Source organism: Zophobas morio, unplaced genomic scaffold, assembly GCF_036711695.1.
Source record: "Zophobas morio isolate AGI-343-1 ecotype UQ-CSIRO unplaced genomic scaffold, CSIRO_AGI_Zmor_V1 ptg000002l, whole genome shotgun sequence".
Taxonomy (NCBI): Eukaryota; Metazoa; Arthropoda; class Insecta; order Coleoptera; family Tenebrionidae; genus Zophobas; species Zophobas morio.
Genome location: NW_026972107.1, coordinates 23484460 through 23500944, shown reverse-complemented (window position 1 = coordinate 23500944; position 16485 = coordinate 23484460). Strand labels below are relative to the sequence as shown.

The following is a 16485-nucleotide window of genomic DNA, read 5'->3' as shown; positions in this document are numbered from 1 at the left end:
GATATTTTTATCGCAATATGGGAACTCATATGATTACAGATACAGATTATCTGATACTTTGGCATTCGTGTCAAAGGTTGCAACGTTCATTTATTGTAATAGGTACTCGATTCGTTACGTAGTTTACGTTGTTAGAGACACGTGCTGCTGATGTTGCGTGATACCGTTGACAATCGCAAAAGATGATATTGTTTGAAATAAGACAAATGGACCAATTAACGTGGCTGTATACTGTATCCTTTTAAAAAGATAATGGGAACGAATTCCTCGAAAAAAAAATCTCCAACCTATAATTATCTACATTCGTTGAAAAACAGTGAACTTGGTAGATAACGTCAAGGTTCCAGTTTGATTCATTTAATAATGTTCCTGTTACAATTTGCAACAATAAAGCACTTTGTTAATCACGATATGAAAAGCCGGAGCATGCGTATGGCCCCACAATGGCAACGCATTTACATTTTACTCGGAGTCGGCTGCTGGTAGTATTTTCCCGACTAGCTTGCTTGTAAACAGAGGCATCGAGGTTAAACAGCTGATTTTGACAGTGGTATTAATAGGATGAAAACGAAGCATTTTAAATGAACACAACACTTCCATTGTAAAAAGTGAATCGTACTTTCATTCATAAGAGTTTTAGTTAATTAGCCTTCACATTTAAATCAGAAATAAGTAACTATGAGTGCTGTAGCGCAAGTGGTAAGTTCGATGTTTATTTGTCGCTTTATTATTTTTTTTTTGGTACTTCCTTGTGTTGATGTATTGTGTATTATTGTTTTTTTTTAATAGTGGGGGGATGATTTATTTGATATTATTTTTTAAATAATAATTACTAAAAATACATAGGCATTAATAAAAAAAAAGCATAAAAAGAAATTCATGCTCGAAATAATGGGTGAAATAATCAATAGGTTCATCACTTCATATTCTATACTCAGTCATTGATTGACTCCTATTTCATCTTTCATACGTAGTAGAAATTCATGCAGGCGTTTATTCTTTATTTTGTAATTAATATACTTACTAGAAAAACAATCTTGATATATTTTTTTAATTTGTTGCGTTCATAAAATCATTGACGACACGCACAAGATCGGAATCAATACTAGTTAACAACAAAAGTAGATAATGTAGGTGTCAAGTTCAAGTTGTTACTAAGAAACCTTTAGCCGTTGTCCATATTTCATAATTATTATACTTTGAATAAGACAATAACAAAATGGAAAAAATGACCTTGTTTTATTTGAACCCGCACGCTACAGATATTAATGACGCGTGAAAGCTTCTTTTTAAAAACATGTATATATTGCACATTTTTTGCAAAATGTACCATCGCTCGTGATTAAAAAAATGCAGAGGCATAAATTCAGTAAGAAGTCACATCTCAGTGTTCGATTGTTCGTATTTATTATGAAGTTAATTTTATGATAATAGTAGGTAAATTTATGAAGCTCGATAAGATCCGGTAATCGTTTGCCATGTCAAGGTAAACTAAATTTCAAATAATACTCAGCGGGCTGTATACTCTCATAGATCACAACACGACATAAATCATTGTGCGATAATAAAACTTTATAACCTAGTTATATCATATTTGTTTTATTAGTACAAACACCCGAATGGAGTCTGACATCGTCCGAAATATATTTTTTATAAAAATTTTTTTTTCGTTTAACTAACAAATTCTAAAAATAACATTAATTAATTAGATCGTTTTAACATAATGCCAACGAAAAAAAAAATGAAACACATTATTGTATCGATTGTGACAGTTAAAATATTTACCGTTGTTGTTACAATTTTTGTATAGTTGTTGATGTATCTGACGTTCGTCGTAAACAACGGCCAGTGTAGCCTTTTAGATTTTGCAAATCTAAATAAGCAGTTACTTTGTAGACGGTAGGTAGATGATAATTTACGGGTGTCTATAAATTGTCTGTGAGATCTTCCATTTTGTTACTAATTAATAAGAATACTGATTTATCCATTTTAAGTGAACGGTGGATGACGTATTATAAATCTGGTTAATAAGGTTTACGTAATGGTTGCCTGTTGCTAAAAAGATCTTCTTTGTATCAAGTATTTCTATCAACGCACTCGCTCCTAAATTGTTAATAATTATTTTCAAGTTTCATTTTTGTTGTCTCGTTGGTTAGAAAGAATCAAATAACACCGCCCTTTTTTCATATTTAAAGCGACCCTTAACACATGTGATCAGAAGAAATGAATGAATTGCGATGTAGAGGGCTTTTCAGAGGATTCACTGTAGTCCATTTTTCATTGTGTCAATACAAAGCATTTTAGTTTTTCTAACGAGGGATCGAAAACTTTTTTAATTTTACCAACTGGTGTGGATAGTGCTCACGCCACTTTGATTGATACTTTAAACACGCCCCTGGAGGGCCCATAGAGCCTCTGGAGGAAATAGGGGACGTTTAATGAATATGAGGGGGCGACACAAGTTTGATTGTCACATTTTAATAATAATTAATCCATAATAAATTTTGACTTAAATTAAATGTCACTCTAAATTATGTCAATTTTGACAACTGAAACAGTACTTTAAGATTACGCTGTACTAGTGTCCCTATCCCTAGATATACTTTGGAAAAAATATATATTTTGACTTTTTTTCCTTAAGACAACACGAGACTGAAAAACATGTTTGTATTTTCTTGTAAAGAAATAAGTATTTTGCAGTCAAGCTTCGCTCCCTTGGTTCACGATGAATAAAAAAAATCATTACAATTGAGATAGGGGGGGTGGGCGGGCTTACATTTTGCCTTGTTGTTTTAATATGTGTAGACTTCATTTCACATGCAACTTAAAACATGTTTAAAATGGAAAATTTGTATGAGGAAATATTGATTTTGCATTTAGACTCCGCCCCATATCTGCAAAATCCATATTTTCTTGCAAAAATGTACCATCTTAACCATATTTTAAGTTTCTTGTTGTGAAAAGATGGCTATGTAAATTAAGAAAGAAAAAGAACAAAATATATACCCCGCCCACCCGCCCTATTTCAATTCTGATGATTGTTTTTATTCGTAGTAAGCCGAGGGGCGAAGCTTAATTAGAAAATCCTTATTTTTTTACGAGAAATAACCAATTTTTTTCCTTTTTCCTCTCGATCAGTAAATAATATTGAACTCAAATTTCTAGTTTTTCGGATTCTGATCTACTTTATTCTACTGTGAAAAATTTTTCCTGTACATCTAACGTTAGAGAGAGTTAGAGAGAATTTACCATGTGAAATATATTCTACAAAGAAAACTAAATGTATTAAATAAAAAAGAAAACCAAAAGAGAAGCCCCACCCATTCATCTCGATCTCAATCGTGATGAATTTTTCTTTCGTTGTCAGACCTAGGGGAGGAGCCTAATGACAAAATTCATATTTCCGCACAAAAATTTACCATTTTGAATGTGTTTTACGTTTCTAAGAATAAAAAAATCATCACACTTGAGATGGGGTGGGTGGGCGGGGTTTATACTGTGCCTTTTTTTCTTAATGTACGTAGTATTCTTTGAAGAACACGATACTCAAAAATATGTTTTTAATTTCTTGTAAAGAAATAAATATGTATTTTGCAGTTAAGCCCCTTGGTTCACGGCGAATAAAAAAATCATCACAATTGAGATAGGGCGGGTGGGTGGGCTTACATTTTACCCTTTTCTTTTAATATATGTAGACTTCTTTTCAGAATATGAAAGTTGAAATATGTTTAAAATGGAACATTTGTATTAGGAAATATCGATTTTCAAATTGGACTCCCCCCCATAATTGCAAAATCCATATTTCCTTGCAAAATGTACCATCTTAACCATGTTTTAAGTTTCTTGTTGTGAAAAGATGGCTATGTATATTAAGAAGAAAAAGACAAAATATAATCCCCGCCCACCCGCCCTATCTCAATTCTGATTATTTTTTATTCGTAGTAAGCCGAGGGGCGGAGCTTAATTGTAAACTCCTTATTTTTCTACGAGAAATAACCAATTTTTTCCCTTTTTCCTCTCGATCAATAAATAATATTGAACTCAGGTTTCTAGTATTTCCGATTCTGATCAACTTTATTAAAATGTCAAAAATTTTTTATGTAGGTACATCTAACGTTAGAGAGAGTTAGAGGGAATTTACCATGTGAAATATGTTCTTAAATAAACGTGTTATACAAAGAAAACTAAATGTATTAAATAAAAAAGAAAAAGCCAAAAGACAAGCCCCACCCATCCATCTCGATCCCAATCGTCATGAATTTTTCATTCGTTGTCAGACCTAGGGGAGAAGCCTAATTACAAAATCCATATTTCCGTACAAAAATTTAACGTTTGAAACATGTTTTACGTTTCTAAGAATAAAAAAATCATCACAATGGAGATGAAGTGGGTGGGCGGGGTTTATATTTTGCCTTTTTTTCTTAATGCACATAGTATTCTTTGCGAATTTTTCAAGATGGATATTACATCTGTTCTCTCCATTTGTTCAGTAATATCTTATTTTCGAGGCATTTAAACAATGAGAAACCATTTGCTTCTGTATTTCTACAGTTTCGTACACAACAGACGACGACTATTCTCTTCCACGCCTATGTACTAAATGACAATTACAAATTGTCAAAACATGACTCAAAAAAAACAGCCGTAGCCAGCATAGTAAAATAAAATTTACCATTAATTTTGACGTTTCGTGGCACAACTCTTTTCGAAAGTATATTTAGGGTCTCTACGCTGTACTATACCGAAAAAGCAATAAAACACAATCAAAAACAGCCATGGATTCTTGAAAGTGTTTTTGGATCGTTGAATTTTCAGTTCAAACTTTCAAATTGACGGTCATTTGACAAGACGAAAACTCTATCAAAGAAAAATCTTCAGAGCCGTGGGTGACTTTGATCGACATTAATAGTCACTCGGTATCTCCACTTTATAAAGGGTTATGGTTATGGTGCAAACATTTTTAAATGCATTTCTTTCGTCATATTTAGTAGAATGCGGGTTTGATGTGGTTACAAATTTTTTAAATAAAAAAAGGAATCGATTACAAATAACTGATCATGATGATTTACGGATATTATTGCCAAAAATTGACCATATTAATAGATGGTAGTATTGTATCAAAGCCATTCTACAGGTTAGCATTAGAATAGTGTATTTTGAAGTTATTCTTTGTAATTCGTATTGAATATTTTGTTTTATTAACAATAATAAATTAAAGTTTAGCATCTCATTAATGTCATATACGCATTGGTTGCCTAAAAAGAAATACGTTTTTAGAAAGTGGTTTGTTTATACTGTTGAAGAAAAATTATATGAAATAAAAAAAATTTGAACACAATTCTCTCGCTTCACAAATATAGCATATAATCAGTATTGGTATTGATTATTATAAAGTGTTTATCAGTAAGATTATTAAGAACAGAAACATAAGCGAAGGCGAAGTTTTGAAGTTTAATTTATTGTTGCTCTATTTAATCTCCTCTTAAAAACAGAAATAAAAAAAAAGAAAATGTCTTCGGTTTTTCTTTAGAAGCGAAGGATTTCGGTATAAATAACTTTATATTTGTGTTTATTGATATTCAGCACGCAACTTGAAGCCAGATTATTAAATCATATATTAATAGTGTAACAGAGGACACAAACTTATATATAGGGGACGCTACACATAAATGTCCCAGATAAAACTCCTTGAGAATGTGAACAGACTGAAACATTGAAATTCTGTAAACATCATTGGTTTTAGCTTGAATGGGGACACTTAATTTAGCACATTGTAAATATTTTTTTTAAATTCAAAAGAATATGTTTTAATGGACTTTGATACATCAATCAATTACGTTTATAGTGATAAAATATGTTTATATCATTTTCAGTTGATCAAAAAATAAACTTACAAATATGAAAAAGATAGAAGTTGAGTGAAATAAACAGTCACAAACATTCCATAGTTTTTTTTTATATTCTAAATCACGCAAAGGTCGCAAATATTTATGTACCACCCCAAAAAGAAATCCTTTATTGCCTACCCAATTTTAATCATAATGTTTTTCTGAATTAACAAATTTAACCATTAGTAGTGCAATTGTGTTTGGACATTTATTTCTATGACAAAACTAATACAACACAAAAGTTGCATATCACTCTAATCGTAATTTGAAGGTCTATCAACATACGTATATGTTAAAATATGTTAAAAATATAGGTTTGCGTCGCGAAGTCAACACCATTCGCACGTCATATTTGCAACCTTCGAAATTAAGCTTCCTCCTCCAAGTTAGAAACAACGGCGTTTACAGAATTTCAATATTTTTATCCGTTCTCAAGATATAAGACCGCGTAGTTTTATTTGGAACTTCCTGCATTTAATATGTTAAAAAAAAAGGCGGCATTAATTTATTGGACAAAGCAGTACTTAGGTACATTTTAACTAATTTAACTAAAATAAGTTCATTATTTAGCTCTCTAAAATTTCAATGAAATCGAATGATCGGCCTCTGTGATCTTGTTTTTTGAAATATGGGTTGACAATAGTAAAAATAACACTAAAGAGACAACCCACTGATATTTATTTATTAAATAATTTCTTACGATATGGACAATTTTTTGGTGGGGGTACATGTACATTACATATACAATGTGATAATGATAAAGACACAGTGTTACTGTATGAGTGTATGTGCAGAGAAATTACATGTGCCGTGTAGTTTCTAAGACAAAGTAACTGAAAAATCTTTTTTTTTAAATAACTTTTTAAAGATAGTCTGTAAATTTACAGATAGGAATAGATTATTATTAAAATATTATTAACAAATTAAATTAGTATAGTCCACATACAACTGATTAGAGGTATAAAGCCAATATTTTAGAGCTTCCAGAACTAATGGAAACACCAATGAAACATGAAATAATGACGCATTCGTTGCAATGGGCTTATTAAAATATTTGTCTTAATTATCGCTCTGGAAACAAAAAGTATTATAGAAATTGCGGCACGTAGAGTTGATTGTTCGAATTAAATACCATACACTCGAGGTAAAAATTCATTAATAAAGGCTAACTTATTTGTTGTTAACCTGTTTGCACTAATAAGGTGAATCATCGTAGAAAATTCATTCTTTTTAACTGATGCTTTTAATTAATTCCAGTGACGAATTCGGACTTTTTAACGGGCCACGTATAACAAACCAGACATAACACTTATCACGCGAATATTTGAAACACAATATACATATGTATAATGGTATCATAAAAATAAAACGAAACTACTGTATAATCTTGATCATATAACATACCCACTCTGTTGTGCAAAAAGTCGTTATTGGTTTTTGTAAAATGTGTAGTTATTGCAAGTTATAATAGTAAATTAATAATATTTAATAAAACGTGGCGTCTGAAATGTTATTGCATTAAATAATTTTTCAAGGAGTACTTAAAATTAAGTGTTCAGTCTCAGCGGCGAGTATTTCCTTTAGTGTACATATTTTGAAACTCATACAACAGTTGTAGTTTTTTTTTTTAGTAATTTAGGACGCCAATATTAAACTATTAAACTCTTTCGTTATCTGAATAGTGTAGACCCAGTTATAGTTATTAAATTACAGTTTTTTGCATGGTCATAAAACAGTCGCACGTAGCAGCAATGACCCATAAATGGGAATTTGGAATTAACAGTGGGGTTTATAATAGTTTCTAAAAATTTACTCTTGCCCTAGAACGTTTTAATAAAGAAGTAACTGAATTTAGTAGTACCACCGCTCGTGATATTTTATTATTTTAACTGAGTAACTTTTCAATTGTTGAATTTTCTAGTGTTTCTATTTTTTTTTGAGTAGGTATTGCGTACACTCAGTTGTCACTTATCATTATCAATAATCCACGAGTGCAATATTATCACATCGAGAATTTGTAACTGCCTATGATTGCTTAATTTCACGTAAATGCAGCTATTTCACTGGTTAAATTTCTTTGCGGTGAATTGTCAGTATTAAATTGTTGCATGATTTCTATTCCATGTAAAGTAATAAAGTCGGTAAAGTTAAAATTAGCAACTTTAAATACATAAGATTTTGGAAAATGGAAACACAACTTTGTAATTTTCATAAATCCTAAAACATTGCAAAAGTTGTTGTATAATTGTTACTTTTGAAACGAAGTAGAAATAGTCCAGTCATATTAGCGATCAACCTCGGAATGAGAGATAATAAGCTGAATTTTCGTATATACCTTCATTTTAGCGTTCTAAAAGTTGTCTCAAAAGACTCATAAAATCTCGTGTCTGCGTCGTAAGTTATTCAAGGTCAAAGGTGAAGAAAAACAGTTTTTGGCGATTATCTCGGTTTCTATTGTTCCAATGATGTTAACATCTATTATCGTAATTGTAGAGCACAAAATTTGGGACAAATTTTATTTGAAATATTTTTTCATGCGCTCAATCGTTTTTGAGATAGAGGGCAGTGAGCGCGCAACGCTCATCCATACGTACTGTAATGCAATCAACCGTGAATATATGTGAAGACTATCTTGAATTTTGAATAATTTGTATTATTTATCAATTAATACATTGTATTTAAACATTTTACATATTTTCAATATATTCACTGAATAATACTTACCTACTTTGTGTAATTAAAAACGCATTTAATGAAATACTTATTGTATATCTCAATTTATTTATATCTTTAAAATGTGTAAGGTTTTAAATACTTATTTTTCTATCATGATTATAACTGGAAGGTCTGGAAACAACGATTCAGGGCACCGAAGATGATGACGATGAAGAAGAAAATTAATACTTTTGTTCTTTAAATTATTAAAGATTTATAGATTTTCACTGCAATTCAATTTCAATCGTAAGAAATGTACAGCTACTGAACAAAGATAAAATTAAAATACATTAACTCGTTTTACTTCCTCAAAATTTACTTTGAAAAAAATTAATAAAACTTTTAGATATATAATAATATAACAAGTATAATATATTATATAAAAACTTACACATTTGAAAGATAAAGTACTTAATTATTTTTCTACTTAAAATCTACTTTCAATAAATTAAGATATACCTACAATAAGTATTTCATTTAAAGAGTTTTTAATTCCACAAAGTAGGTAAGTATTATTGAAAATATGTAAAATGTTTAAATACAATGTATTAATTGATAAATAATACAAATTATTCAAAATTCAAGATAGTCTTCACATATATTCACGGTTGATTGCATTACAGTACGTATGGATGAGCGCTGCGCGCTCACTGCCCTCTATCTCAAAAACGATTGAGCGCATGAAAAAATGTTTCAAATAAAATTTGTCCCAAATTTTGTGCTCTACAATTATGATAATAAATGTTAACATCATTGGAGCAATATAAACCGAGATAATCGCAAAAAACTGTTTTTCTTCACCTTTGACCTTGAATAACTTACGACGCAGACACGAGATTTTATGAGACTTTTGAGACAACTTTTAGAACGCTAAAATGAAGGTATATACGAAAATTCAGCTTATTATCTCTCATTCCGAGGTTGATCCCTTTTTTCTCCTAAAATGACTGGACTAAAAACAATTTAATGTTGCTGGACAGCAAGCATTGTTCGACTTGTTTTAAGCTAACTATACAACATATTTCATTTCAAATGACCAATCGAGTTATTCCTAAATTATTACAAGTTAAAAAAATTATAAAAGTTTATAGAAGAAACGGCAATAATTTTATCGACTTACAATACGATATTCGTAACTTCATCAGTCATTGAGATAACTGTTTGTATTTGTAACAATAATAGAATTATCTAATTTGATTTAAGTTGCTCGAGATTCTAAAGATTAAATTTTACAAATACGGGTAAATTTCCGATTACAAAATTGCTTCTGAAAAATTCAGATTAAACCCCCAAACAGTTCCGTAAGCACATGAAATTTTTATTGTTTTTATCATACTTGGCCATCTTATTGAAATTAATAATAAGCATCAAACTCCTTAAAACTATTTTTTCAACATTACAGTAATAAATTACTTATAGTTACTTTGAGTTTGAATAGCCTGAAGGGTATGTTATGCGTGCAGCATTGAAAGACCACATTTACTAAGTAAAGTAAATCACATTTTGAATTAGGATTTAATATGTTAAGCATACCTCTATATTCATTAAAAAAAAGAAAGAAATAGCACAACATTTTAAAATACAAAATTTAACTGATGTATCCAGTCTTATATGATCGAGAAAAAGTCTTCTAGTAAGCTATGAAATTTATTTTTAAACTAATGATGTTGGCGTTGACATGGACTGAACAAGAAACGCGTTAGTGTTGTTTTTTAAACATTAAGTTTCAAAGGTTGCTAAATGACTTTTTTTCTCGATCATGTCTGAAAACAATTAATAATAATGAATGAATTATTGAAGTTTTAAAAATGCCGAGCCTAAATTCAGACAAAAGGCTTCCTTAAGAGATGGTACAGCATTTGGAAATTGTCAATTAATTAAACGTTAATAAAGACACCGTCTTGTTAAATTCATGAACATGGATAGATCGTTCGTCACGACAGCAGGAGATGATGAATTAGTCAGTTTTCTGTTAAGGAAGAAACCAATTTTCCAGGCTCTCTTCAAACAGCCCGCCGAAGAATTAGAGAAACTACCTACGAAATTATTGAGATGCGAATACATTTTTTACTCAAGCGGACGAAAAGACATTTTAATATTCATATAATGGCCGTCTTCGTTTGTCCACACCTGCTAAAGCAAGATATAATGCACTGTATACCAGAAAAATTACCGGAGGGTCTCAATTCTCCGTAAATGTTTAGAGATGAATAAGAAGTCCAGGTGTGTGTGCCCAGCTATGGCGCGACTACTTGATGAATGCTTATTGCCTTCAGTTCCGCCAATTTTACATTTGAACAAGTAATAGTTTTAAATAACACTACATCAGTGCCCTACCTTGGCCATCGAAAAGCCCCAAATTAAATCCCATCGAAAATATTTGGTGTCACATGGTGAAAAAAATTTAGTAAGAGAGCACTTCCGACCGCAGAATCAATTCGATTTGAGGAAAAAATCGTAGGCGTTTGCACAAATGTTCTGTCTCAATTTTTTGAACGCGAGGGTATTTTGTACAGCTTACTTTTTGGTTTTATTCTGTAAAACAACAATAATTGGTTAACCAAAAATGAACTATTTCGAAACTATGCTTTATAAGTAAAAATATCCGCATCGAGATGGGTTTCACTATGATATGAATAAAATTCATATTCACAGAAAAATGAGCGGTTACATATATTTTTCCACTTATCGATAGAAGTGTTGACCTTCAGAGGGTACATACCGGTACATACTTTCGCACTACTCAATTTATATTGAAACTTAAGAATAGCTTTACGACTTGCTATTATTAGACAAGCAATTCAATATAACTAAAAAAGAGTATTATAAAAATAAATTTTAATGGTGCAAGCTCTTTGAGTATTTGAAACATGTAAGCAGTCCACTGATTAATTTATGTCATGCCTTTCTGCCGAACAGTACCGAAATGTGAACTTGTAGTAAATTAAAAAGGCATTGCACAATTTCGAGTTCATAATCAATAAATAGCACCGGACAATAGTATATTATACTATGAGCAATTATTCACGAAGTTCACGTTTTTGAAATGAGCCGTAGACGAGTGAAGCAAATCATGTGAATGAATAATGGCCATAATTGCGAATATACTAATATACATTTTGTATTCCTAAATCGAGAAAAAGATCACAACGCAAATGCCATGGCAACACCACTTTTCGTTGATAGTTAAGTTAGAATAAGCACGGGCAATTTGAAATAATAATGGATCGTTGTTATAGTGTAACTACCAAAAGTTTTTTCTTATTCGCTTAAATTACCCCTGAAATATTTACTGTGTATTAGTACTAATCGAAAAAATTATAATAATGCGAATATTAAGCAGGAGTAGAGAACTACTTATACAGGGTGTCTCAGAAATAAGTACATTAATTTTAACCAGTAACAGAACTCGTGAAACGGAACAACTTTTTTATCTAGCATTTTTTCGAAAACTCAAGTCGAATTTCGAATTTTCCCACCCATATATTCACGAGCCGTCTATGTTCACCTTAAATAATAACTTAAATAATAGCAACACTACAACAATGAAGAAGGTACCATAGCAACCGTTTTGACACTGACAATCATTTTTATGTCAATGTTTTTATTAAACGTTGTCTCTTTAAAGTTTGTTTGGCACAGATTTCTAATTTATAGACGAAATGTGTTGAAATGGCTTTGTTTTCAAATCTGGAATGCACCGATATCGTTTTAACTAACGTACGGTGAAGCTCGGGGAAACGGCACTCGCGCCCAACAAATTTTTTCAGAAAACCTCCCAAATCGTCTGCCAAATGTGCGCAGTTTTAAGAACGTTGCAGCATTTTCGAGGGTACGGATCTTTTAAACCTGCACCTCAGGATCGGGGTAAGTTACGTAGTAATAGAATTGCTAATATTGAAGAGGCTGTTTTGAAGAGTGTCGAAGCTCGACCGGGCACTAGCACGCATCACTGTCTAGTGTGATGTATCAGAGAGTAGTATTTGGAGGATACTCAGAGAACAAATGTACCCCTTTCAGGACCAGAAAGTTCAGTTATTGAAACTAACACACTTACCACGTAGGCAAAACTTTTGTGAGTGGGTTAATAGAAAAATAAACGAACAAGCAAATTTTGTATCTCTTATACCATCAACTGATGAGGTCGGTTACACGAGGGAAGGTGTTCAACACCCACATTTGGGCCGATGAAATTCCGTACGCGATTAGGGAGCAGGATTTTCAATTTCTCTCTAAATGTTTGTCACATTGACAAGATTAGGAAAACACGTATCCTAGTAACTGTTTTTGACCATAAATTATTAATTACAATAATTATTAGTGTCCATGGGTGACTGAGGATCCATGGGCGGGTAACCTTAATTCGGGTATAACTTTAACAATTTTTAACTTGATAATTAAAAAGTTCTTGACAAAACTCTACTAAAAAAAGTTGTTGAGTTCAATGAGCTCTATAACTGATTAAAATTAATGTACTTATTTCTGAGACACCCTGTATATTTATGAAGAACAGAAAAATACTGAGTAGCTCTGTTGTTCGATTTACGAAAATATTTTAATACCTTGGTGCCCACGTATATATCGGGGAATGTTTATACTTAACTCTTAAGCCAAAAATGTACAAAAAAAATCGCCACCTTAATTATATTCTGTGCAGGCAGAAACGTCTGCTTTATGAAGGGTTTTGTTTTTTAATATTGTAATGGTCATCATTCATCAAGACTACATGCAACCAATCTGGCTTGACTTAAGAAAAAAAACTTCCTATGTAACGCAGTATCCTGTATCAAATTTATTAATTGTAAAACCTACTTGTGCAATACACTGATTCATGAAAACCAATATTTTTCAAAACATTCTAATAGGTATCTAATTAATTATACATAGAGCGTAGTACAAATCAATATATCAGGACGTCAGACTTTATCACTAAATAACGTAACACGCATTTTTAATTTTCGTTCTTTATGCTCCACGAGTGCCATCGACAGCCCTAAAGTTAAACCAATCATCAGTGGAGTAACATTTAAATTATTTATTGTTAAAACTTCACTTGACATGATTAAAACTAGAGCCGTCGGAAAGGTATAGATAAGGGAAGGTAAACGATGTGGGAATATTGTCTGTACTTTGTTTTCCTGCATTAATTTTCAATTGAAGGATTTTGCGACACCATTGTGTTTAGCTTAGAAACCTTTAGAGCAGTTGAGATTACTCTTAGTCGTGCATATCAGGATTTGCCACACATTAAAAAAGTAACAATAAGATCGAGGTAACCTTACCTGGTTGTTAGATATGTAAAATGGTTCTGTTAAACTCCAGTCATGTAAACTTTCATAAAGTATTTTTGCCACATACCATGAACATCCATATTCCTGATTAGTGATTAATGTACAATAAACCTGCGGCGTCAATGTACATAGTCCAATTACCTAATATCGGTTTGCAAAACTCCCGCACTGTCAGTGTCAGATTTGGAAAAAATGACCTGAGTGTACTCAGTGGTGAGATGTGAAAAACCTGTACAATATGTTGCAAAATTGCAATCTAGTGACAAATTAGTAACTAAAAATAACTTGTCAAATAAAAATGTCAAAAGCTCATTAACTGAAGATTTTTATCAATTCAAGTAAAGAAAGAGTATGACACACGAACGACAACGAAAGCTTTTTTTGAATAATATATATTTTTGACCTTACTGTCCATTTCTACGCTTTTGGTGCTACAATTTGTTTGAATTACTGACAAGTTCTTTAAACACAATGAACACTTCAGCAAATCAAAAAGTTAAAATAGTTAATAAACATTTGATTTTTCATTCATTAATTTTGAAAATTTGAAATTCAAGGCGGTAATCATATAAACTTAAAAATCTTTTAGGGGATTATTTCTCATACCAACAGAATGTCATTCTGACAGTGCGGGAGTTTTACGAACGGATATTAAGAATTTTTTGACAAGACTTGGATTAATGTCATGATTAATGTTTACAAACAGATGAAATGGGAAAAGTAATCACGTTTAGATCACTAGATTTAACACCATTAAAATGTGTATTTTAGAAACCAACAAACATTTTTTTTTACTTTACAGGTGAAAAGCGTGGGTCCCAAGCTTGTTCCATTTTTCAAGACCGTTGCCATCTACTTCGTCGTTTTCTTGCCGGATACTGTACCGTCAGTTTCATCGACACTACTTAAATGCTTGCCAATATTAAGTCTAATGCTATTTGTATTACTCCATGGCATGAGTCTAGGCGATGAGTAAGTATTTTACTTTCACGTAGCCACATTCATTGTGATTTTTTTTAGGTACAAATATTCCAGAAGAATATTAGTAGGATTAATATTCTGCTGCTTCGGCGACGCTTTCTTGATATGGCCTGGCTACTTCGAGATGGGAATGTTAGCCTTTGCAATAGGACACATAAATTATATTTTAGCGTTTGGTTTTAAACCACTAAATCTGACTTTAGGGGTAGGCTTATACGCTTTGACAGTAATGAGTACGAAAATAAACAAACAATGAGGAATTTTTCATTGTTATTTGTGTTTCAGACTTGGTGTATCTAATGCCCGGTTTACACGGAATTCTTGTTCCTGGGGTTATTATATACACACTCATACTGACGACAATGATGTGGCGAGCAATCGCCAGAGCACAAGTTTCTGAAGTAAGTTTTATCAACAAAAAATATGTACATAATAAAAATTCACTGTTTAAGGACTTATGGACGTGGAGTAAACTTTCTTCTTGCGCTGGTTGCATTCTTTTCGGTGTTTCCGATTTAATACTCGGCATTGATCGATTTAGGCAACCCGTTGATTACTCACAGGTAAACTACTCATAAGTGTATATTTTGATTTAAAATTTATATATTTTAGGTTTTGATTATGTCAACTTATTATGCAGCCCAACTTGGTATTGCTCTCAGTGTTGTAGATGCCAAACCACAACCCGTGCGTCCCCAATCACAAAAATAAACATAAGTAGTCAATTAAAGTTTAAGATATACACCTATACACTGTAATTTGTGTTCAAGTCGTAGTAGTCTTCCATGTGATAAAAATTTTACACAAGACTAAACATCCTGGCTCTGTCTGTTCTCGTAATTTTGGTGTTCTTCTGAATCAGTACTTTGCTTGTTCCACGGCGTAGCGTAGCGTCGCCAGGAATATGTAATATTTTTACTTCACTTCTAAAAAAACTGAAATTATTGATTACAGACAAAGCAACAACACTTCAGTTTTAGTCTTTTGGCAAGTGTAATTAAATGTCTAGGGAATTTTTTATATCAACATATGGTATCACATCACACACACCTGGGATGCAATCTGATCGAGTATTAAAGCAACAGATGCCCAGAAGATAGCCACCTTACAAATCTCTAATGGTTTTTTGTTGACTGTCATAAAGACGCACTGTGTCAAAAATTTCATGTCAGGTTGTGATCAGAATTACCAATGAGATTTCACTAAGATTTATTACAAGTGACATTACATCAAACATTTATTGTTAATTTTCAATCTATATTCCTTCCTATGTTGGTGTTATCATAAAGTTCCTTCTGTAATGTGGATTTTATTGTACAAGAGTTGTCATATTTCAAAACTAAGTGATTTTGGCAACAAGCATTTATTGTTGTAAGAAACGGTGAACTTTGCTATACTCAAAAAAACTGTAGCAAGTCACCCCAGATATGTAAACTATTTCACTGAATTATTTAATGGGTTGGTTGGGTAGAACAAAAACTGTAATTTTTAAAAAGTTCTATTGGACTAAACTGCATTATAGTTCACATTTTTTTTGCCAGACTTGTTAGAATATTGAGAATGTAGTAAGAATTTCCAGGAAAATGTGTATGAATATAAAATAGGCAGTA

The 16485-nt window shown here is 31.7% G+C and overlaps 2 protein-coding genes across 2 annotated transcripts in view; one reads left to right on the top strand and one right to left on the bottom strand.

Moving 5' to 3' along the window:
* Positions 1–16485, bottom strand: part of LOC135130906 (proton-coupled zinc antiporter SLC30A1) — a 41396-nt gene that overhangs the window by 6468 nt on the left and 18443 nt on the right. The window lies entirely within an intron of this gene.
* Positions 470–16176, top strand: LOC135130940 (lysoplasmalogenase TMEM86A). The gene is made up of 6 exons (XM_064058416.1): positions 470–699; positions 14697–14866; positions 14915–15108; positions 15161–15276; positions 15328–15438; positions 15488–16176. Exons 1-6 carry the CDS (start codon positions 679–681, stop codon positions 15584–15586), a joined length of 711 nt encoding a protein of 236 aa, XP_063914486.1. The 5' UTR covers positions 470–678; the 3' UTR covers positions 15587–16176.

What these genes read in the sequence shown, in the direction of transcription:
- LOC135130940 (XM_064058416.1), top strand. Translation starts at nt 679, where the DNA reads ATGAGTGCTGTAGCGCAAGTG. An exon ending in TGAGTGCTGTAGCGCAAGTG is followed by an intron (nt 700 to 14,696) that starts GTAAGTTCGATG and finishes TTTACTTTACAG; the next exon opens with GTGAAAAGCGTGGGTCCCAA. An exon ending in CCAGAGCACAAGTTTCTGAA is followed by an intron (nt 15,277 to 15,327) that starts GTAAGTTTTATC and finishes TCACTGTTTAAG; the next exon opens with GACTTATGGACGTGGAGTAA.